The sequence below is a fragment of the Trichomycterus rosablanca genome, chromosome 1 (assembly GCF_030014385.1).
Source record: "Trichomycterus rosablanca isolate fTriRos1 chromosome 1, fTriRos1.hap1, whole genome shotgun sequence".
Lineage (NCBI taxonomy): Eukaryota > Metazoa > Chordata > Actinopteri > Siluriformes > Trichomycteridae > Trichomycterus > Trichomycterus rosablanca.
In genome coordinates this window covers 36,921,932-36,946,022 of record NC_085988.1, presented here as the reverse complement: position 1 = coordinate 36,946,022, position 24,091 = coordinate 36,921,932, and the positions used below count along the sequence as shown (strand labels likewise).

Here is a 24,091-nt window from a genome sequence, read left to right as displayed (position 1 = left end):
ATAAGGGGTGTACTCACTTTTGTTACCAGTGGTTTAGACATTAATGGCTGTATATTGAGTTATTTTGAGGGAAGAATAAATTTACACTGTTATATAAGCTGCACACAGACTACTTTTCATTGTGTCAAAGTGTCATTTTGTCAGTGTTGTCCCATGAAAAGATATACTTAAATATCTGCAGAAATGTGAGGGGTGTACTCACTTCTGTGATACACTGTATATATATATATATATACAGTATATATATATATATATATACAGTGTATCACAAAAGTGAGTACACCTCTCACATTTCTGCAAATATTTTATTATATCTTTTCATGGGACAACACTATAGAAATAAAACTTGGATATAACTTAGAGTAGTCAGTGTACAACTTGTATAGCAGTGTAGATTTACTGTCTTCTGAAAATAACTCAACACACAGCCATTAATGTCTAAATAGCTGGCAACATAAGTGAGTACACCCCACAGTGAACATGTCCAAATTGTGCCCAAAGTGTCAATATTTTGTGTGACCACCATTATTATCCAGCACTGCCTTAACCCTCCTGGGCATGGTATTCACCAGAGCTGCACAGGTTGCTACTGGAATCCTCTTCCACTCCTCCATGATGACATCACGGAGCTGGTGGATGTTAGACACCTTGAACTCCTCCACCTTCCACTTGAGGATGCGCCACAGGTGCTCAATTGGGTTTAGTCTATCACCTTTACCTTCAGCTTCCTCAGCAAGGCAGTTGTCATCTTGGAGGTTGTGTTTGGGGTCGTTATCCTGTTGGAAAACTGCCATGAGGCCCAGTTTTCGAAGGGAGGGGATCATGCTCTGTTTCAGAATGTCACAGTACATGTTGGAATTCATGTTTCCCTCAATGAACTGCAGCTCCCCAGTGCCAGCAACACTCATGCAGCCCAAGACCATGATGCTACCACCACCATGCTTGACTGTAGGCAAGATACAGTTGTCTTGGTACTTCTCACCAGGGTGCCGCCACACATGCTGGACACCATCTGAGCCAAACAAGTTTATCTTGTTCTCGTCAGACCACAGGGCATTCCAGTAATCCATGTTCTTGGACTGCTTGTCTTCAGCAAACTGTTTGCGGGCTTTCTTGTGCGTCAGCTTCCTTCTGGGATGACGACCATGCAGACCGAGTTGATGCAGTGTGCGGCGTATGGTCTGAGCACTGACAGGCTGACCTCCCACGTCTTCAACCTCTGCAGCAATGCTGGCAGCACTCATGTGTCTATTTTTTAAAGCCAACCTCTGGATATGACACCGAACACGTGGACTCAACTTTTTTGGTCGACCCTGGCGAAGCCTGTTCCGAGTGGAACCTGTCCTGGAAAACCGCTGTATGACCTTGGCCACCATGCTGTAGCTCAGTTTCAGGGTGTTAGCAATCTTCTTATAGCCCAGGCCATCTTTGTGGAGAGCAACAATTCTATTTCTCACATCCTCAGAGAGTTCTTTGCCATGAGGTGCCATGTTGAATATCCAGTGGCCAGTATGAGAGAATTGTACCCAAAACACCAAATTTAACAGCCCTGCTCCCCATTTACACCTGGGACCTTGACACATGACACCAGGGAGGGACAACGACACATTTGGGCACAATTTGGACATGTTCACTGTGGGGTGTACTCACTTATGTTGCCAGCTATTTAGACATTAATGGCTGTGTGTTGAGTTATTTTCAGAAGACAGTAAATCTACACTGCTATACAAGCTGTACACTGACTACTCTAAGTTATATCCAAGTTTCATGTCTATAGTGTTGTCCCATGAAAAGATACAATGAAATATTTGCAGAAATGTGAGGGGTGTACTCACTTTTGTGATACACTGTATATATACAGTATATATACAGTGTATCACAAAAGTGAGTACACCCCTCACATTTCTGCAGATATTTAAGTATATCTTTTCATGGGACAACACTGACAAAATGACACTTTGACACAATGAAAAGTAGTCTGTGTGCAGCTTATATAACAGTGTAAATTTATTCTTCCCTCAAAATAACTCAATATACAGCCATTAATGTCTAAACCACCGGCAACAAAAGTGAGTACACCCCTTAGTGAAAGTTCCTGAAGTTTCAATATTTTGTGTGGCCACCATTATTTCCCAGAACTGCCTTAACTCTCCTGGGCATGGAGTTTACCAGAGCTTCACAGGTTGCCACTGGAATGCTTTTCCACTCCTCCATGACGACATCACGGAGCTGGCGGATATTCGAGACTTTGCGCTCCTCCACCTTCCGCTTGAGGATGCCCAAAAGATGTTCTATTGGGTTTAGGTCTGGAGACATGCTTGGCCAGTCCATCACCTTTACCCTCAGCCTCTTCAATAAAGCAGTGGTCGTCTTAGAGGTGTGTTTGGGGTCATTATCATGCTGGAACACTGCCCTGCGACCCAGTTTCCGGAGGGAGGGGATCATGCTCTGCTCAGTATTTCACAGTACATATTGGAGTTCATGTGTCCCTCAATGAAATGTAACTCCCCAACACCTGCTGCACTCATGCAGCCCCAGACCATGGCATTCCCACCACCATGCTTGACTGTAGGCATGACACACTTATCTTTGTACTCCTCACCTGATTGCCGCCACACATGCTTGAGACCATCTGAACCAAACAAATTAATCTTGGTCTCATCAGACCATAGGACATGGTTCCAGTAATCCATGTCCTTTGTTGACATGTCTTCAGCAAACTGTTTGCGGGCTTTCTTGTGTAGAGACTTCAGAAGAGGCTTCCTTCTGGGGTGACAGCCATGCAGACCAATTTGATGTAGTGTGCGGCGTATGGTCTGAGCACTGACAGGCTGACCCCACACCTTTTCAATCTCTGCAGCAATGCTGACAGCACTCCTGCGCCTATCTTTCAAAGACAGCAGTTGGATGTGACGCTGAGCACGTGAACTCAGCTTCTTTGGACGACCAACGCGAGGTCTGTTCTGAGTGGACCCTGCTCTTTTAAAACGCTGGATGATCTTGGCCACTGTGCTGCAGCTCAGTTTCAGGGTGTTGGCAATCTTCTTGTAGCCTTGGCCATCTTCATGTAGCGCAACAATTCGTCTTTTAAGATCCTCAGAGAGTTCTTTGCCATGAGGTGCCATGTTGGAACTTTCAGTGACCAGTATGAGAGAGTGTGAGAGCTGTACTACTAAATTGAACACACCTGCTCCCTATGCACACCTGAGACCTAGTAACACTAACAAATCACATGACATTTTGGAGGGAAAATGACAAGCAGTGCTCAATTTGGACATTTAGGGGTGTAGTCTCTTAGGGGTGTACTCACTTTTGTTGCCGGTGGTTTAGACATTAATGGCTGTATATTGAGTTATTTTGAGGGAAGAATAAATTTACACTGTTATATAAGCTGCACACAGACTACTTTTCATTGTGTCAAAGTGTCATTTTGTCAGTGTTGTCCCATGAAAAGATATACTTAAATATCTGCAGAAATGTGAGGGGTGTACTCACTTTTGTGATACACTGTATATATATATATATGTGTGTGTGTGTGTGTGTGTGTGTGTGTGGCGCGATGTGCTTGTAGTGGGCTGGTCAAGAAAAAAGTCCAGGGCTGAATTTGGTTCTCAGTCCAGCCATGGTATCTGGTACCAAGACAGTACCAGCAGGTCCTTCAACTCCTGTGAATTGTAAGATGGGTCACCTTACAGTGCATCCTCGTGCCATATCGAGCCACAGCAGGCCTTCTGTTGATATGTACCAGGTGCCACCACCTCTGGAATCAAAGCGATTTGGCAGGCCAGCTACCTGTTGCTGATGCGTTTCTTGTCCCTTCTCGGACATTGCCTGTTGGTATTATGGCTGCATGAGAGTGCCGTTTGCTGTTCCAGAGACACATCAACTCACTCATCTGGCCATGATAATTTGGCCCTTATCAAAGTAACTCAGGTCTTTATCCTGCTATATTTGCTGTATTCAACATGTGTACTACAAGTAAGTACCATCAGAAGTAACATGCACAACTGTGAAATAGAACAGTGGTAGCTCAGAGGTTAAAGAAATGGACTTGTAATCAGAAGTTTGCTGGTTTAAGCCCCATAGATTGCCACTGTTGTTTCCTTGAGCAACACCCTTAATCCTCCATTGCTTGGATTGTATACTCTACAGTGACAATTGTAAGTTGCCTTTGGGTGAAAGTGTCTGCTCAATGTCATAAATGTAAATAGGCCTTGTAGTGTGAATGTCAGTGAACTACAGCGAATATGTATTTAACATCTCATACCTTTGAGGTAATCGGAGATACGTTTGATAAGTCTTTTGGTAGAATCCTTTTCTTTCTCAAGCTTGTCCTTAGTTTTTGTGATTTTATCCCTCATGCCGTTTGCCTTGTCTTTCACATCCCTAGTAGTTTTCTTTACTTCTTTAATCTAAAATTTCAGATTTCATGAAAAATAAGACACTTACTACGATGCAATTATATTATTTATATAATATTTCAACATATTAAAATTATATTGATGAAATAATCCTCCAATATCTCAAAGTGGTCTAAGTGATCATACCTTTGTCTCTGCGTCTGTGAGATTTCGCAGCAGTTCACGGATGCCTGTTTCAGTCTTCTTTGCTGTGTCAAAGGTGTCCCTTATGATAGGTAGACTTCCTGTACAGGATGGCCAGCCACACAATCCACATAGAGCACCCTCACACTTTACCTTCTTACACTCTTTATCATCTTGAGCTCCACAAATCTGTAAAGTGATTATGGAGTCATTGTGTCTGACATGCTTTTTGAATTTTTTAACACACATTCAATTCATAGTAAATCGAATAGTAAATTCTCTAATGTACCACATACTATCACTACTTTATCTTGTATACATTATTGGGACACCCCTTATAATTTTTGAATGTATGTGTCAGAACAGCTGCTAACAGTTGGAATAAATTAATTATATATAGGAAATTATATGCCCCAAACTTCGTAGCAACAGTTTAAGAAAGGCCCTTTCCTGTTCCAGCATGAGTGTGTCCCTGTGCACAAAGCAAGGTCAATAAAGACATAAAGCTTGGTTTAAAGTAACTCCAGTGGTCTGCACAGAGCCCTGATTTTATTCCGACTAAACGGTTTTGGAATGAACTGGAACATCAATTGAGAGTTTATTGACCAACTCTCTTTCATGCCAAGCCATACAAATCTCCACCTTTTGACTGAATGGGCACAAATTCCTACAGCCATACTTCAAAGTCTTGAGCAAAACCTTCTCAGATGAGTGGCTGTTGTTATAACTGAAAAGATCACATAGAGCCTGTACTTTCAGCCACTGTTATCAGACAATTTTACCATACAGATGCAACTTTATTTTAATACAATATGTTTTTGAAATGGGATTTCCAACAAGCTCATAGTCGGGTGTCAAAATACTTATGGTGCAAATGAATGTAAATAGTGACATCTGACAGTGGAGAGGTGGAACTGCAAGTAAATGTAACCAATGACATCAGACGGTGAAGACATTACATTGTGCTTAATCCTGTGGTAAAAACTTGCCTCCTGTAATGCTCTAAATAAGTGTTAACAAATGGCATAAAAATGTAACTAAATATACATATACACTGATTATAGGTTAGTATGAGTGTTTTATTGTACCTCCTCATTAAGCTTGGCCACACTGAGGTCTTTGACCTTTTTCTCTAGTTCATCCAGTGGTTTCTGTTCACACTTAGCCAGTTCCCGTTTAGCGTCCTGCCGAGTCTGCATGGAAGCATCCAACTTTTTTTTAGCATTGTTTACACGCGTTTCATCTTTTAGGAAATTAGCATGGAGCTTGCGAATTTTTTGGAAACCATCTGTAAAATAAAACAGCATGCCACAATATTAGACAAAAGTGTCAGATAGAATAAGTAACTTTAGTAAGGTTTTGTTGTATTTTATTCAGTCACTGCTGTTAGAATTGTGTAAATTATACACTGTAAAACTATAGTGAGTCAGCTCAAGTGGGCGATTAATGACACGCTAGTGATGATGTTATAATAGTTATATAGTGAATATCAGCCCAACATTTGTATGATTTTATGCATTGTGCTCTTGCTACAAGGACTGGCTGACTTAATAATTGCAGGAATAGGAGTGTGTACAAGTGTTTCTAAAAATGTGACCGACACATGTATATATGTACACTAATTTATCAGGAGGCAAATCTTACTTAAACTAGTTAAATATAAGTATGTATGTGTATGTATATTCATGTATATATACAAGGGTTCTTCTGCACAAATTACACTTTTCTACATTCTGATGCATTTTTCCCAACGTTGTACCAACTTTTCAATGCCATCAGCAAAAAATGTTTTTAGTTGAACGTGTAGCCATTGATGCACCGGTGCCTTCATATCATCATCACATGAAAATCTTCTTCCCTTTAAAGCTTCTTTGAGCATTCAAAAAGGTGGAAATTAGATGGCGCTAAATCCAGACTGTAAGCTCTCTCTCAGTCTCTCAGACTCGACCAATTACTACTCCTTTCACCCTCACCGTTTCCAACCAAAATATAAAAGTGCAGAAACTTTTTGAAGGTCCCTCGTATATGTATGGTTACTTTGGCCCAACTCATTGTGAGATACTTGTCACTTTACTATTTAATAACTTAATTACTACTTAATTTTTACTTTAGAATCTATCTATAGTAACATACTTCAGCACACTTTTTTTTAGCATATTAATGTAAAAATGTCTAATTTCTAAATATCTAAAGTTTAATTAATAAATCACTGTTAGTCAACGGTGTAGTTTTCTTTCAGCACACTTACCATTTATTGATTTTATGTCAATTTTTTTGGCATCTTGAACTTTTTTCTGCAGCTTATCCAGAAGCTTTTTGAACTCATAATGAATGTTATCAATGTCTGTGTTCAGCAGCTTAGATGGATCAATAATTACTATGTCTGTATCCATGTTGTCCATAGTGTCCCTAATATAAGAGACAGAAGAGAACGTTTACATTGCAGATATGCATATTTTTAATATAAAGAATTCAAAATCAACATTAAAATCAAGTTAAATCTATTTAAATTATTTTATGACTGCACCTGATTTGATTTAGAAGATTTTTTATGCCCCCAAACATGTCAGGGTCACGACGTAACAATTTCACTACGTTCATCAGTTTGTCTTTTAGTTGATTTATCTTCCCCTGAAGTTTCAATTCACTAAGCTCCAGCTTTCCCCCAAGTTTAGACGTCAAGGAGAGCATTTTCTCAGTACTCTTGAAGATGTTGGTGAAATTTTTTTCCCACTGTTGGTAACAAGAGCTGCATGGTTCACAAGTAGGAAAGGTTGGATCATGCCCTGGGGCACACTTATCGCAGAAGTAGCCCACCACTCCCGGCCGACAAATGCAATCTCCAGTTTCAGGATCACATCCTGGGTAGACTGAGCCCTCCATGTTACATTCACAGGCTGTAAAATAAAAGGTTTGAAATAGGATTGAAAGCCTGTTTTTAAATGATGAAACATGAAAAGATACTTTAAAGCTGCAGAGTGTAACCTTTGTGACATTACAAGTAATTTGGAGAAAAGATCCCATTTAGTAAAATTTAGTCGTCCTTGCCAGCTAAATAAATCTCTTCTTCATCAAATAAGAAGTTGGTAAATTGTATCCTTTAGATAATGCAGAAGTCTGAAAATGAGATATTCAGTTAAAAGACCAATGAACATAGGTATTGGGAAGCTTGAATTGGGTACATATTTTTTGTAAGGCCATTTTACCCTTTCATTGGCTGCTGTCCCTGATGTCAACAACATTCATTTTCTTTTTCAAATAAGGATTTTTTACAGATTTAAAGTGGAGATTTGTGCTGAATTTAGTCAAATTTTTCACAATGTGCAATTCCACGAACCACCACCAGATTAACCCTGCCTATGTTCCAGTATTGGCTGTTTGAACTTGCATATGGAAGGGCATTTGGCATAAAAACCAAATCAAATATGCCGAAAAATATCCACTGTGGCAGCCGGAAGGAATCATTCATTCATTCATTGGTTGCTTGAACTCTCGATCACAAACCAGCATTTATGGTATATGTTTATTTGTGTAGGACAGCATTTAATTAGTCTAAACTGTCTGTCTGTTCAGACTTATTTTCTATAAGCTATGTGTTTGCCTAGAGCTATGGCGTGTTGAACTTACTTGACTAAATGCTTTTTGTATTATAACTGAAGAGTTTATACTACACTTAATGTTAGACAGACTTGAAGCATAATATACAAAGTCCACATTTTAATGTACAATTACTGTAAACAGTACTATATACTTTGCTTTGAGCTTTTTGGGGAATTTAGCCTTTTGCAACAGGAATCAGGAAAAGTGCTCTGCAAAATCAAGGATTTTAGCATAATTTAGATTTTAATTTTGATTGTTTAACTCTCTAGTAAAGGTTAATTCATGAATTTTTTTTATGCTTTATTTTTAGAGCATCAATTCATGATGACATATGATGTTTAAGACATTTGTCTTAAACATGACCTGTCAGATCTGACTATAAAATAGTTATTGTATGTTTTAAATAAAAGATTACATACTACAGGTTTAAAATGAAAATTATAGACATAAAGAATGTATAGAGTGTTAAGCTACATACGCATGCACTGAATGTCTGGATTTCCAAAATGATTGGCTGCACATTTTTCACACTGTTTGCCACCATATCCTGTCTCACAAGTACACTGGCCTGTAACCTGAATATAAAAAGAAAAAGGTTAGAAACATCTGAGGTTGTTTTCTAATCAGCATTTTTTGGCAGATGGATATCGTCCCCAGTCCAGGATGAATTTCTGCCTTGAGCCCAATGTTTTAGGTTTGCACCCAAAGTGACCCTATTGAATATCAAATGTTTTGTAAAAATTTAAATACAAATTCATTTTTAGGCAGTGTATTGATAATGAAGGTCTTCTACCTTGTCGCACACATTGTTGAGAGAGTTCGCTACGTCACAGTTACACGGCTGGCAGCTTCCAGTCATATTCCAATATCCATCAGCACAACGATCACATAGAACACCAACCACACCAGTGCGGCACGGGCACTTCCCAGTTACCTGATCACACAAACAGGGGCTGCCCTGGGGGCACTTGGATGCTATAGTTCCTTTAGGGTCACAAGAACATTCTGTAGACACACACACACACACACACAGACAGACATTTTAATTTACTGAATAGTAAACAAGCCAGCTTTAATTTACTTTAAGCAAGAAGCAGTTCGTAAATATATGTATTTATTTTATTTTATTAGGATTTTAATGTCACATTTTAAACACTTTGGTTACACTCATGACAGGACAGGTAGTTACTGGTTACACAAGATTCATCAAGTTCAAGTTTTAACGTCAGTGGACAATTTTGTATCTCCAATTCACCTTACTTGCATGTTTTTGGACTGTGGGAGGAAACCGGAGCTCCCAGAGGAAACCCATGCAGACAGGGGGCGAACATGCAAACAACACAGAAAGGACCTGGATTGCTCTACCTGGGATTTGAACCCAGGACCTTCTTGCTGTGTTACCCACTGAGCCACAGTGCCGCCCTAAGCAGTTGGAATTTAGAATATACAGTAAAGAAATGTAGATGCAGTGTGACACTGGTCTGGTAGTCTCTCACTGCAACAAAAGCTTCTAGGTGTAAGTGTTGTCCTGGCTCCCTTTCTAGGGTGTATTTCTGCTATGTGTTCAGGGTTTTTGGGTGATGCTGGATATGATATGACCCTAACCTTGAAGGATGTGGTGAAATAGCTCATTACTTGACAGATTATTGTGGTAAAACTGTGTTAATGTTTCATAACTAAGCCAAGAATAAAGTTTGGTGTATGAAAAAACATTAGTCAGTCGGTTGGTGGGTGAGGCTGAATGCAGATAGAAGGGGTACGCTTGGTAAAACGGGTTAGCTGAATAAGATTGGGGTTTTATTTTTAAGTTTTTTTTTTATAAACCTTGGTACGACTTTTTTGAGGAACCAAAGAAATGTTCCTTTGTTGCATAAACCAAAGGAGGTTCTAAGGCATCACTCCAAAGAAATGTTTTGGTGTCATCTGGCATCTTCTCAGACACAATAAAGTTTAAATTAAAACAACAGTAAAGCACCAGTTATCAGTGGCATCTCTCTCTCTCTCTCTCTCTCTCTTTTATTTTTTATACTAAACTAATAACATTTTTCTTATTCAAAAATGACATTAAAAATTCATACGTTTGCAGTCCTGGAGCAGAGCGTTTCCATAGTAACCTGGCTTGCAGTTCTGACACTGAGGTCCAGCAGTGTTGTACAGACAACGACGACAATCTCCAGTAACAGTGTCACATGCTTCAGGATCACTTGGGTCAATGTTGTTGTTGCAGGAACACTTCTTGCATCTAGCACCCGGTAATATCAGATTACCAAAGTAACCAGGTGCACACTTATCACAGCGTAAGCCTGTGAAAGAAGTGCACAATCACAAGTGTTTATCATACAGAAGCAAAAAAAGTTTGTAAAGAGTTTGACTTTGATTAATTTTCACTTTTACTGTCCGATCATAATAATAAACACAATTTTTCCCAAAATGATAACGCACATACACAGATAAGCCAAAACAGGTTAGCATAGGCACTTTTGACTGATCTGGGAATATCAGCCTCATACACAAAAGGATTTGATGCACTGTGTCAGAATCGAAATTAACTGCAATTTGAGCCTCAATAACTGTCACAAGTGGTCTGTACTAGACACCATAGCTTTCAAGATCTCTGGAATCAATGATTCTTGGTGTCAAACAACCTATAGGTGGTTTTTGACTTGTCTCTTCTCAGACTTGCCAGGGGTGCTCACAAAGCAGCCCCACAACATTATGGATCCTCCACAATGTTTTACTGTAGGTAGTGTGCACTCTTCTTTATAGGCTTTATTTCATCGTCTATGAACATAACACTGGTATGCATTGCCAATGAGCTTTAGTTCGGTTTTATTTGTCCATATAACATTTTCCCAGAAGATTTGTGGTTGGTCAATGTAAGCTTTGGCAAACTTTGGTCATTGAGCTTGTGCTTGATGATAATAGCGTTTCTGGTCTGCTCAAACAGCTGCCTTGTCTTTGCCATTCTGAACAAGAAACAAGAATAAAACTGGCCTTGTAAGCATCACGCATCACATGATCACTGATAAAGTGGGCACAGGTGAGTCTGATTTCTAATTAATCACAAGTCAGTCTGATTTTATCTTTTTGTTTTAATCCAAACAAAAGGTGCCATTAATCATGTCCTGGCATTTTATTTTCAAATGTATTAGGTTATTTTTGTGTCTTGTGCATTTCTTTATCAAACATACCAAGCAGTTTCACTAAACATATTAGGACATATTTTACAAGTTGTAGCCTAGTGGTTAAGGTACTGGACGAATAATCAAAAGGTCACTGATTCAAGACTCATCACTGCCAGGTTGCCACTGTTGGGCCCTTAAGCAAGGCCCTTAACCATAAATTGCTTAGACAATATACTGTCACAGTACTTTAAGTCGATTTGGATAAACGCTTCTGCTAAATGCAGAAAATGTAAATGTTTATAGAGCATGCTTTGTGTACAGGGGCACAGTCATGCTGAAAGTGGAAAGGGCCTTCCCTAAACTGTTGTCTACTTAAAGTAGAGTAAGGTAATGTTTACTATGGAAGCACATACTGTATGTAAGTCACTCTGGATAGGAGCGTCTGCCAAATGCTGAAAATGTAAATGTAAATATTCAGGGGTGCCGATAATGTAGAACACAACTGTATACCATGAATAACTACCATCAGTCAAACATTTAATATATCCCTGAATATCACATGCACAGTTGTTATGAAATAGGCATTATCATGCACATTTTGAGTGGTGTTCCAAGTCTTTTGGCTCATCAGTGTAACCCCATCACTAAAACATTGATTATGAATCCATACTTCAGGTGAAAAAAAATACAAACTATTGCATTTAATAAACAGCAAAACCTTGAAAAGCAACAATAACATTTTACTGTAACTGCTGATCAGACTCACCATTCTTAATTCATTAATCTGAATGTGCAATGTGCTTCATAAATGTGAGAAAACTAAGAACCAGTAAGCCCATACCTTCATGCCCAGTCTCACATACACAGGTCAGGCTTACAGAATTCGGGTCTTTGTGGCAGGTGCTAGCAAAAAAACGTCCACTGCCTTTTAAATCTGGACAGCTGCATGGCTTGCAGGGCTCCCTTGACACAGGGTCACCAAAGTAACCCTCCTCACACCTGCAGAACATCAAAGAACACATTTATTGGTTTTAATCTCTTAAGAAAATTGCCTAACACTGACTGTTATTTGCAGTTTAAACAAAAAATTTTGAAATATATATTTACTACTGTATTACATCAGATCAGTTTAAGTGTTTATTTAGCAAGAATAAAATTTTCATTCCATTATAGTTTATTCTTTATTTTACCTTTCACAGTTGGGTCCAGTTGAATGCTCTCTGCAATTCAAACAAACTCCAGTAATCTGGTCACAGAGGTTAGCCAGCCCATTGCACTGGCAACGCTTGCAGTTAGGAAAATCATAAAATCCCGGCATACACTGGTTACACTGTCTTCCTGTAAACTGATTATGACATGGGCACTGTCCAGTGATGGAGTCACAATACTCATCTTTGGAGCCAGCTGGATCACAGTCACATGCTAAAAACAAAGTTTAAGTCAGTCATGCATCTGAACTTTCTTGATTTCCTAATGACACACATGATATGGCCAAAAGTATGTGGACACCTGACCATGAGCTTGTTGGACATTCCATTTCAAAAACAAATTGTATTAAAATAGAGAGCCATGTACGTGATCTTTCCAGCTATAACAACAGCCACTCTTTTGAGAAGACTTCTCACAAGACTGTGGGAATTTGTGCCCATTCATTTAAAAGAGCATTTGTATAGCTGGGCACTGATTAAGAAAGCCATAATTAATGTTCAATTACATTCCAAAGTTGAGGTCAGGGCTTAATGGGGAGTTACCATAAACCAAGCATTCATTCATGTCTTTATAGACCTTGCTTTATGCATAGGGGCACAGTCATGATGAAACAGGAAAGTGTCTCTCTTAAATCCACAAAGTTGAATCAGTTCATCTGGACACAAGTTTGTTGTAGAGATACGTTTCGTCACTCAATCCGAATGACTTCTTCAGTCAGTTCAGACTGAAGTTCAGACTGAAGAAGTCATTCGGATTGAGTGACGAAACGTATCTCTACAACAAACTTGTGTCCAGATGAACTGATTCAACTTTGTGGATTTGTGTACCTGGATTATTGAGCATGCATCAACTGTCTCTCTTAAACTGTTGCTGCAAAGTTTGAATTATATAATTTCCTTTATATAATTGATTTCTTACAATTGTTAGCAATTGTTCTGTCTGAAACACATAAATTTGAAAAACAGAAGGGGTGTCCATGTAGTGTAGGTTTGGAATGTGTTACTTACGGAAGCAGCCATCTGAGCCAAACCCATAAGTAAGAGGTGCACAGGTATCACAGCAGCGGCCAACCACATTGGGTTTGCAGTCACATTGTCCTCCAATTCTTTTGCAAACTGAGCTGAGTGACCCCTCTGAATTGCATCTACAAGCTGAAAGACAACACACAGACAATTAGGGCACATTGCCAAAAGGGACATTATACTTGCACTGCCATCTTCTGGATACTTTCCAGCAAGTTAGAAACACAAGCAATTCAAAGTGCCCAGTAATAGTTTATTTTGCATCTTTTCTATGCTGAGAATACATAAACATATTCAGTAAATACTGAGATACCATTACACTACTGTAATACTTTAAAAACATGGCTAAATCATGGCTAAATACTAAACACACTGTCCTAAATGTAATCCATTAATTTGTCTCACTGAATATGTTTCAGACTATCAAACGTATTTTAATATTAGACAAAGATAACCCAAGTACAAACACAACACAAAATGCTTTTTAAAATGTTGACCTCATTTGTTAAAGGAAATGTGCTTACCTGGCCCTATACGTAAAACTAAATTTACAGCATTTAGCAGATGCTTTTATCCAAAGCAATTCACAATTATGATAGAACAACCTGGCAATGGTGGGGCTTCAACCGGCAACCTTTGAATACTAGTCCAGTACTTTACCCACTGAGCTACCACTGCCCACTCAATGCCACTAAATAAATTGTGTCAAATTCAGTAGCCACCCCCAAGCATGATTACTGCCAGACCTGTTACATCTAAACATCACTTAAACAGAACCTGTCTGGCAATGTGAAGCAGGCTAGAGGATCTGAAAAAGCAGCACATGATACCACATTCTAAAGAGGGTTACGAAGCTATTGTCTGGGACTCTAGTTAACCACAGTGAGAGTTATTCACATTATTCACAAATAGAGGAAACGTGGGACTGTGGAGGCCGGCCAACCAAAATTTCAAAACTTTCACCATGAACATCTTAAGAACTGCAGGCCTTACCTGCCTCAGATAAGATTAATGTACATAATTCTACAATAAGTAAGACACTGGAAAAATGACATCCATCTCAGAGTTGCAAAGTACAAACCATCAAATATCAAAAAGAACACAAATACTGATCTCACACCAAAAGCAAGACTTTTGGGATAATAATTTTTTGTGTATTAATGAGTGAAAGGTGGTTCTGTCTGGAAGACATGGGTACTGATATATCTGACATAACGCCAACACCACATTCCACCATAAGAACATCATATCACCAGTCAAACCTGGTGGTGGTCATGTTATGGTCTGGGGCTGCTTTACTTCTGCAGGACAAATTGTCATGACTGATGATGACTTTTGCTCTCTATCAAATAATCCTGAAGGAGAATGTCTGCTCGTCAGTATAGGACCTAAAGCTGGAGTGCAGTTGGGTTATACAGTAGGACAATGATCCAAAGCACACAAACAAGGGCTCAAAAATTAGGGTTTTCTAGTGGCTGAGTCATTAAGACAAGGGTAGTTAATGTTCAAAAACCTTTTAATGTAAACAAATTTTAAAAAATCTGCAAAAAATGCACAAACATTTTTACAATGCAGATGTAGTGCAGGTGATCATTAAATCAATAGTTTATTAAGATGAGCTGTGCCTTTGATGGAATTCAAAAGACACTGAAATGGAATGGCTGCTTTACATGTAGAAATGCTCATTTCTAATCTCTTAATTTTTTGCAGACCTGTATATATAGAAGCAGCACAATTATTATTGTCTAATTAAACAGCCGAGGTTATACACACCGCTATGGTAGATATTGGAGGAATACTCACAGATTGCACCATTATGGATATAGGCGGAAATGCTGGCAAACAGTCTTTCACACACCTCAGGTAGAGTACGTTCTCCTGCTTGTGCACCCAGCTTCTCACAGTCATAATGCTGGTACTGAGCCAGATCTGTATCTGAGCAGAAATTTGGAAGAGACTCTATCTTTGGTAAAAGTCCCACCTGTAAGAACATAAAGTCTAAATAAGTAAAATGTTTGTAATCTATTTTGCAAATGCCTGACCACAAATGTCATTTATGCGAAGCAACACATGTAAGGCTGTATGCAAATTTAAGTGAATGTGGCTTGGCACCTTTTCATGTACTCAAACAGAACCTTCACACAAATATTGTATTTACATTGTGCATATGTTGTTGCTCACACTACCAAACAACCACTCATCCATTAAAATGTCCTAAATATGTTATATTCAGTTTGGAAATAATTGAACAATGTACTTCTGTTCACTCCACATCAACCTGTAAAGTTGTGGTGATTTATTTTGTGGGTTGACACCAGTATACCCAACAAAATATGTTCTCACAAGATACAATTATATTGTTATTAATAATTTTTAAAAGAGCACAAAATATTTTTTCAGATGTAAATGTTTTGTTAATTTGTTAGGTTTCCATAAAGAAAACAATCACATTTGCTATTTTTTATTAGTAATGCCAGCAGTTTCAAAAATCTTTTAAGAATTGTGCCTGTTTTTTTTTTAAATGATAAAAAAACGCACCAGAGAAACCTGAAAAAAAAAAACAGTGTAATTGTATCTGTTTTGTACAGTGAGGCAACTCAACTCCCAATTATCAATGTGGTGGCATAAATAAGGAGATGCATGGTTTATTAGTAAAAAAAAAAAAAGTTGTTTAAATAATATAGTCGTGTTTGTATAACTTTTTTTTATGCATTTTCTCCCTTTTTCCCCAATTGCGTTATGCTTCCTCTCTACTGGTGCTGACCTCTGCCCCAATTGAGGAGAGCGAACTGACACACGCACCCTCTGACACGTGAGCAGTAGCCGACTGCATCTTTTCACCTGCACGGGGTGAGTTCATATGCGGATCAGCTTTGTGCACGGAGAGCCACACCCTGATCACATTATTCCTCTACTCTGTGCAGACGTCATTAATTAGCCAGCAGAGGTCATAATTGCATCAGTTATGAGGTCCCTATCCGGCTCCCTCCCTGAATGAACAACCAAATGTTGTTCATATAGCCACCCAGCCTAGCCAGATGGCAGGGCTAAGATTCGATACAATGTATTCAAAATCCCAGCTCTGGCGTGCTAGCGTAGTTTACTGCTGCGCCACCTGAGCGGCGTGCTTGTATAACTTAATTATGTAATATTTTAATTGTCTTTTTTTTGTATTATAGTCATATTTTTTGGCTTTTTTTTCCTTGGAATGAGTATTAAGAGTAAATAATGCATTTTGATGAGCTGGCATTACATAGCATTTTCTGCTTTTTCCAATAAAAAAGCCACATGTGACTGTACCACTGTACCACAAGTCTTTTGGATTTTAGGTGATTTTTTTAGGTTAAATATTTCTAAATACTTTATTTAACACTAGTAAAATAACAAATTATCTATTACACAATGTCAATAAGTGTGGTCTTTTGTGGTTCATGAGGACACAATATTTGAATGCTTTGCTAAACCGAAGTTATCTATACATGGGTAGTAACTAACATGCTATATATACTAAATTAGATCAGCTTAAGTAACTAATTGTGTTTGTAAAAGTACTTATAAATAGAAGCACATTGTACTTTATAGTAAACCACTAATCTAGTCTTGACTTGCGTGGTCTTTACATAACCAGAAGGGCGGCACGATGGCTAAGTGGGTAGCACTGTCACCTCACAGCAAGAAGGTCCTGGGTTCGATCCCCAGGTGGGGCGGTCTGGGTCCTTTCTGTGTGGAGTTTGCATGTTCTCCCCGTGTCTGCGTGGGTTTCCTCCGGGAGCTCCGGTTTCCTCCCACAGTCCAAAAACATGCAAGTGAATTGATGATACTAAATTGTCCATGACTGTGTTCGATATAACCTTGTGAACTGAAGAACCTTGTGTGAAGATAAACTACCGTTTCGTGTCATGAATGTAACCAAAAGTGTAAAACATGACGTTAAAATCCTAATAAACAAACAAACAAACATAACCAGAAATTAGATTGTCCCAATGTTGCTCTCATACTGAAGACGAACACTAAAATGTTGTAGAATTACATTTATCAGTGGTTTAGAATAATGTTTAATGATTTTGTAACCCTGTAGTTGCGTTTGCTGGGTAGGTCTATACTTACTGAATCAATAAGGATATGTGAGCTGCAGTCAGGATTGTCCTGTTTCTCAAATGTGATATCCACATAGTATCGCACACCAAAGCTGACACATAATGGGGTGTCCAGGGTGGCGGCCCTAGATGTGTTAGGACATAAAATAATACGCTTAACAGTGCCCCACAACAAGAAACATTATTCTGCAGGTGTACCTATGATTAAATATATAGCAAACATTACTATTCGTGCGCATATCTTACCTGCCAGTGCTTGGAAGTGTGAGCGTTTTCTCATTTGGATCATACGGACAGCTTTCATCAGTAGATTCCAAAGGCAAAAATTTTACAGTTGCTTTCCAGTCATCTGTGGACTATACACATACACAAATTATATTATAATTATAATAAAAAAGAAACTTCACACGGATTTTTTGCCATCCAATGTCCATGTCACATTGAAAGTCACTGACAGCTTTAGTATGTTTCATTCAACTACTAATGTTTTTTTTTAACATTGCAAGGTTGTATGCTTGATTTTGTGCACCTGTTAGCTATGAGTTTGGCCAAAATTCACAAATAATCTAAACCTTTTCTATTTTGTTTGTAGCACAGCTTGTTATAAATCTTCATAGATAAGTATGATTACTACAACAATTCTGAGTTATACAGCAAAAGTATTGACAAACCTGTGGCTCATAACGAATAACAAGATTGTAGTTAAGACTCAATGGGATGTTAGTGACTGTAAATCGAAGTCCTGCTCCGTCCTGAACCTGCACAAATCCTGGTCCAGTCCAAGTGATAGGTCCATCTGGAGTTTGTGATCGGAGGATAACCTCATGAGCTGATCCTGGTTGCAAAGAAATGGTTCTCTGAAAGATAAACAACACCTTCATTCAGAGATCTGAAATGCATACAACAGATTAGATGTGACAAAATGTTACATATTAGTACAACTATACTTGGTCTTGTCTTCGCTTTCGGCGACTTTCACGTTTAACCACCACAAATCTTCCATCCCTAAAGTAAACGTCAAAACCCTTGCTTCTGAAGTAGTCTGCACAGTTGGGCATTTGGGCCGGTTTTGTTGGCACAGGAGCAGAAGTAGGATATTTCGAGGGTGCTGGCGGGCAGTAAGGACGCCTAGTGGGTTTTATCTTGGAAACAGAAATAGGTATAACATATCCAACATCTTTACAGAAACAGACAAATTACAAGAGTAGATGTATCTATCATGATTACTCACTGTGGGACACTTGCTGTCCAGAGGAACAGCATTTTCAGCCTCATACAAATAGAAGTCAAAAGGTGCCAGGAAGAAACCAGGTGCAGGCTCACTACAGCTACGTCCCACCATATTAGCTCTGCACTGACACTGACCATTGTCTAAGGAACACCTACATAAAGATACATACAGACATATGCAATGTACAAAAAAAGTTGGTACATTGTGTAAACCTAATTAACAAATCACAGATTCTTCTTTTAATTGTGTTTTACAAAACATCCCAACCTACTGAAAATAGGTTTGTATAAACACACAAAGATTAATACAATGCTGTATAGTCACCCATACATACTGTATTATATACAAATATACATGCATCCTTATTTTGCACAAATGCATATTGTATATATTTGAGATGAACAACATAATGGAATTCCATATTTATGTATCTTTTTCGGGAGACTGGGTTACTTTTTTAGTTCTGTGGCTATTAACACTTAGGATTTCACAGTCACAAAATACATACTATTAATACCCAGACCCAATTCCGTGCAGGTTCCAGATGTTAGTAGGAACAGACTATCTTTATCAGTGGGCTTTGCTGATGCAGTGTATCTATGACTTGAGACTCACTTACTCACTCACTTTCTTAACCACTTATCCAATTAGGGTCGCAGGGAGGGTGCTGGAGCCTATTCCAGCTTTTCAATGGGCGCAAGGCACACAGTAACACCCTGGACGGGGACACATACTCACACACACATACACATTCACCTATAGGGCAATTTAGTGTCTCCAATTAACCTGACTGCATGTTTTGGATTGTGGGAGGAAACTGAAGCTCCCGGAAGAAACCCACGCAGACATGGGGAGAACATGCAAACTTCTCACAGAAAGGACCCGGACCGCCCCGCCTGGGGATCGAATCCAGGACCTTGCTGTGAGGCGACAGTACTACCCATCGAGCCACTGACTTGAGACTGTTTAAACTAAAACAGTAAAACATTTAGTATTTGGGGCTGACAATTCTGTCACCCATTTCACCAATGCTGACTGAAAATGTTCCTTTAAAATAAATATACTTTTTCATGTGCTGTTTCTATTATTTTGTCCATCCCTTGTACATCCATCCAAGCGCCCAACCACTCATCCATTTCTCTATTCATCCATCCATCCATCCCTCAATTTCCTTTGGGATTAATAAAGTATCTATCTATCTATCTATCTATCTATCTATCTATCTATCTATCTATCTATCTATCTATCTATCTATCTATCTATCTATCTATCTATCTATCTATCTATCTATCTATCTATCTATCTATCTATCTATTCATTCATTCAATATGCGTGATGCATAAAATACATGTGCGATCCTGCGATTTTTAAATGACCAACTATATCATCTAAAGAATGATGTGTGTTTCAGTAACTTGCTAGCTTACATGGTATTGAAGGCTCCACCTATGTCACAGTCACATGGAGCGCATCCATGAACTGTGTTTCCAAGTCCCCAGTAACCTGGCTGAAAAAATAGAAAAATAATAATAGTTACGACACATTCATTTATTTCAGACTTACATTTAAACGTTATTCAATGCTTTGTGTTGGAAGTTATAGTACTGTGGAACAGTCTAGTAAAAGATAAATTATTTAATTTGAGAGGCAGGGAGTTGCTGCTAGTAGTGTTAGTAATACACAGCTCCAGGAACCAGTCATAAGGCAGAAAAACAATGAGTTTTAGTTGATGCTGACATGGTTAGAACATGGTTCGAACATGGTTAGAATTAGGTATAAGCATGAATTCATGGAAGTTTTAACATGCAGCTGTAGCAATATATTTGAGAGACTTACTAGACACTGGTCACACTCCAGTCCACTGGCAAACAGTTCACAAATACACTGGCCTGTGTTCTGGTCACATGGGGATGTGCGTACAGTGCCCAAGAAGTTACACATACAAGCTGGTCACATACACAAGTGGGCAATGAGAGGAGTTATTACTAACCTGTAAAAAACTATATACTTTGTAGTCTATTGAGAAGTGGTTTATACATCTATATACGTATATAATATATAATATTTAATAATGCCGCTAAAACCAACAGTAATGTTTTTTTTGTAATTAGGAACAACAAAAAGCTGTCGTACCTTGGCAGCCACTGGGGTCTTCCTGTTCAAGTCCATAAAAGCCCACTCTACAACGGTCACAGCGTTCACCCTCTACATTTTCCTTACATACACAGTGGCCAGTGACTGAATCACACAGTCCTCCATCCACTGACCCAACTGGATCACAGTTGCAGGCTGCAGATAAACAGAATAAAGCCAACTAAAGTATAAAAATATGTAACTGTATTGAAGTGATGCTATTTAAAATCCGGGGGTGATGCTCACTTTATTTTTAAAATACACTTACGTATACAGGAATAAGGATCATCTACAGAGCGCAGAGGATCCTGGTAGAAGCGTGGACTACAGAGTTCACACTGAGCACCCATGCGATTATTTCTGCAGTCATCACACACACCACCACTGGTCTGCCCAGTTGCCAAGTAATGTTCCAAGTCAAAGTGACAACTCTCTGAGTGGCCATTGCAGTTACACTCTGAAAAACACGAATAAAATATTAACTGACAACCATACAGTGATTAGGCCAACATGTCAAAACACTTTTTATTTCGCTTTTACAAACCCTATTTCCAAAAAATGGTACAATTTATAGAAGTGCTTTGTCAATTATCATGAACCATTATTTAACTGACAAAAACACAAAGAAAATATTTCAGGTTTTGATAACAGACAGATCCAGGCTGCAGGTAGGCCAGTAGACTTACTAGGGAAAGATATTGCCTTGATGGCAGCATGTGTCTCTCTAAAATCCCAATACACGCCTCTGTCTTAATGGTACCTTCACGTATATGCAAGTAACCCATGCCATGGGCACTGATTCACCCACTTATCATGGCAGATGGCTTTTGTGTGGACCTTTTTACCAATAAGAGTTGTTGTCTTCGGCGTGGATAACTTAATCTCCATTTCCCTCCAAAATCAAGCTAAAACTTTCACTAATCTGAATAAAAGCAATTTTCACAGTTTTTCCGTCCATCTAAGATGAGCTTGGGACAAGAGAATTAAGCAGCATTGCTGCATACAACTGTTGCATGGCTTTTTCTGTGCAACTTGCCATCAATTAAAGCAACTATAAGAGGAAGCCATTAAGTGCACTTCTTTAAGCAGTTACAAACGCTTCAAGTGGCTGGCATTATGTCTTTTTGGTGTGTGTTAGGGACCTATTATAGAGGTTACTTTATTTACTTTTTCAGCTCCCATAACTACTTCTACTATTACAAGAAGGTGTAAATTGCTTTTATTTTGACAGGTGAAAATGTACGATTCAAGAATTGACTTTACTTCTGCAAACATGCGGGTCAGTGATTGTAGCTGGCCTCCAGGGGGCGTCGTTGTAAAAGGGCTGGCACTTCTCACAGTTGTTCCCCATAGTGTTGTGTTCACACGTGCATCGTCCGTGAATCTGAGAGCAAACGAGGCACAGATTACACAGTATTACTGTATTAAACACTGTAAAAATAGAATACACGGTGTGTCAAACCATTATGCCATCTCTAGTTCTTTAGTTTTACTTTCCTGACCATTTTGCCTACAACAAAAAGCCATAGCCCAGTGGTTAAGGAACTGGACTAGTAATCAGAAGGTCGCTGGTTCAAGCCCCACCTCTGCCAGGTTAAAGCTGTTGGGCCCTTGAGCAAGGCCCTTAACCCTCAATTGCTCAGACTGTATACTGTAACTGTAATGTAAGTCGCTTTAGATAAAGGCGTCTGCTAAATGCTGCTGTGGCTCTTTAACTAGTCAAATTTTAATGTTTTACCACTGCTTTATCCTGGTCCGGTCCACTGTGACTATGACCATGAGAAAGCAATAGTAAAACATAAAAAGGAAATGTATAAAAATCAACTATTCATTTTCCACAAACAATGGACAAGAGAATCACAGAGCAACAAACTGTGATTTTCATACTTCATAATATATCATTTAAATTGACTGACAGTTTGAAAAGGTGCACACCTGGCTCTGCAAAGGCTTACAATTCACATTGTATTGTCAGGACAAAAAACAAGCCATGAAGCCCCAAAAACTGTTTGTGGACCTTTGTGATAAAAATGTGACAAGGCATAGATCAGGGCAAAGATTTAAAGCAAGATCTTTAGGGTGTTCTCAAGACCACAGTGGCACTAACATTTTAAAATGAAAGAATCTTGGCACAACCTTGAGCCTTGATTTAGCCATCTGGCCAAACTGGACATCCATGCTAGAAAGGCCTTGGCCAGGGATGTAAAAAAGAACCCAATAGTCACTCTAAATGAGCTCAAAAAGTACTGTGCAGAGATGGGAGAACCTGTTGGACAGACAACTATCTCTTCTTCTCCAACATCCAATAAATCAGGCCAACAATAAAAGTTAAAGGCATATATAAGGGACGCAACTATCAGAATGTCCCGTTAACAGCTCCAACTTCAGCGGAGCACTCCACATTTCCTGAGGACTAACACCTGCATACCTGCTTATCAGTGACACTATTTAAAGCCCATTGTCTGATAGCGTCTTTTACTTTATATACTGCTTGTCTTTGAAAATCCTTGAGTGGCTCAGCGATGGACCAGACTGAAATCCCATCTGTGGAGAGACCTGAAGATGGCAGTTCACAGATGCTGACAGACTCTGATAGGATTTGCAATGATGAATTGGATAAACTGCCTAAATTTAGGTGTGCAAATTGGCTAAATACTTAAGAGATTTTAGTTTTTGATTTTCAAGTAATTAAAAAAACAAATCCACAACAAAATGGATCTGAATACTATTTAAATCCATTCTAAGTATTCAAAACACTGTGTGTGAGTAAAAGTGGTTAAAAAAGAATGCTTCAAACTGTAGTCACACTCACCATGCCTGGTTGATTGAAGGTATCTCCACGTGTGCCATCAACAGGCATACACTGGCTGGCATGGCCATTGCAGAAGCAGCTCCCTCTGACCACCATCTCATAAAGAGAGTAGTAATATTTTTCTTGTGGGTATCTTCTCTTTCTTCCCAGCAAGTCATCCCCCAGGGTGAGTAAACGTGTAAAGTTCACTCGCAGGTTAGTCATGGTGATGAGCTCTGACAGCAAAAGAAACAGATATTGCTTACATTTGGTATCATACATTATATTAAAATTGTTTTACTGGTGTTTTAAACATGCAGTTAGTTTTACCCTGATCAG

At 38.9% G+C, this 24,091-nt stretch overlaps 1 protein-coding gene across 1 annotated transcript in view; it reads right to left on the bottom strand.

Moving 5' to 3' along the window:
* The window catches only part of LOC134319372 (laminin subunit beta-4-like), a 40,623-nt gene that overhangs the window by 8,402 nt on the left and 8,130 nt on the right, over positions 1 to 24,091 (bottom strand). The window contains exons 7-29 of the mRNA XM_063000548.1: positions 23,774 to 23,988; positions 22,225 to 22,345; positions 21,230 to 21,418; positions 20,962 to 21,117; positions 20,665 to 20,774; positions 20,256 to 20,335; positions 18,829 to 18,979; positions 18,545 to 18,739; positions 18,269 to 18,454; positions 17,844 to 17,953; positions 17,608 to 17,722; positions 15,304 to 15,481; positions 13,486 to 13,629; positions 12,460 to 12,691; positions 12,111 to 12,268; positions 10,223 to 10,447; positions 8,938 to 9,149; positions 8,623 to 8,719; positions 7,072 to 7,441; positions 6,793 to 6,953; positions 5,633 to 5,832; positions 4,548 to 4,733; positions 4,268 to 4,412 (exon numbers count right to left, since the gene is read on the bottom strand). Of these exons, the coding sequence (XP_062856618.1) occupies positions 4,268 to 4,412; positions 4,548 to 4,733; positions 5,633 to 5,832; positions 6,793 to 6,953; positions 7,072 to 7,441; positions 8,623 to 8,719; positions 8,938 to 9,149; positions 10,223 to 10,447; positions 12,111 to 12,268; positions 12,460 to 12,691; positions 13,486 to 13,629; positions 15,304 to 15,481; positions 17,608 to 17,722; positions 17,844 to 17,953; positions 18,269 to 18,454; positions 18,545 to 18,739; positions 18,829 to 18,979; positions 20,256 to 20,335; positions 20,665 to 20,774; positions 20,962 to 21,117; positions 21,230 to 21,418; positions 22,225 to 22,345; positions 23,774 to 23,988 (3,936 nt within the window). The remainder of the gene's footprint in view (positions 1 to 4,267; positions 4,413 to 4,547; positions 4,734 to 5,632; positions 5,833 to 6,792; positions 6,954 to 7,071; positions 7,442 to 8,622; positions 8,720 to 8,937; positions 9,150 to 10,222; positions 10,448 to 12,110; positions 12,269 to 12,459; positions 12,692 to 13,485; positions 13,630 to 15,303; positions 15,482 to 17,607; positions 17,723 to 17,843; positions 17,954 to 18,268; positions 18,455 to 18,544; positions 18,740 to 18,828; positions 18,980 to 20,255; positions 20,336 to 20,664; positions 20,775 to 20,961; positions 21,118 to 21,229; positions 21,419 to 22,224; positions 22,346 to 23,773; positions 23,989 to 24,091) is intronic.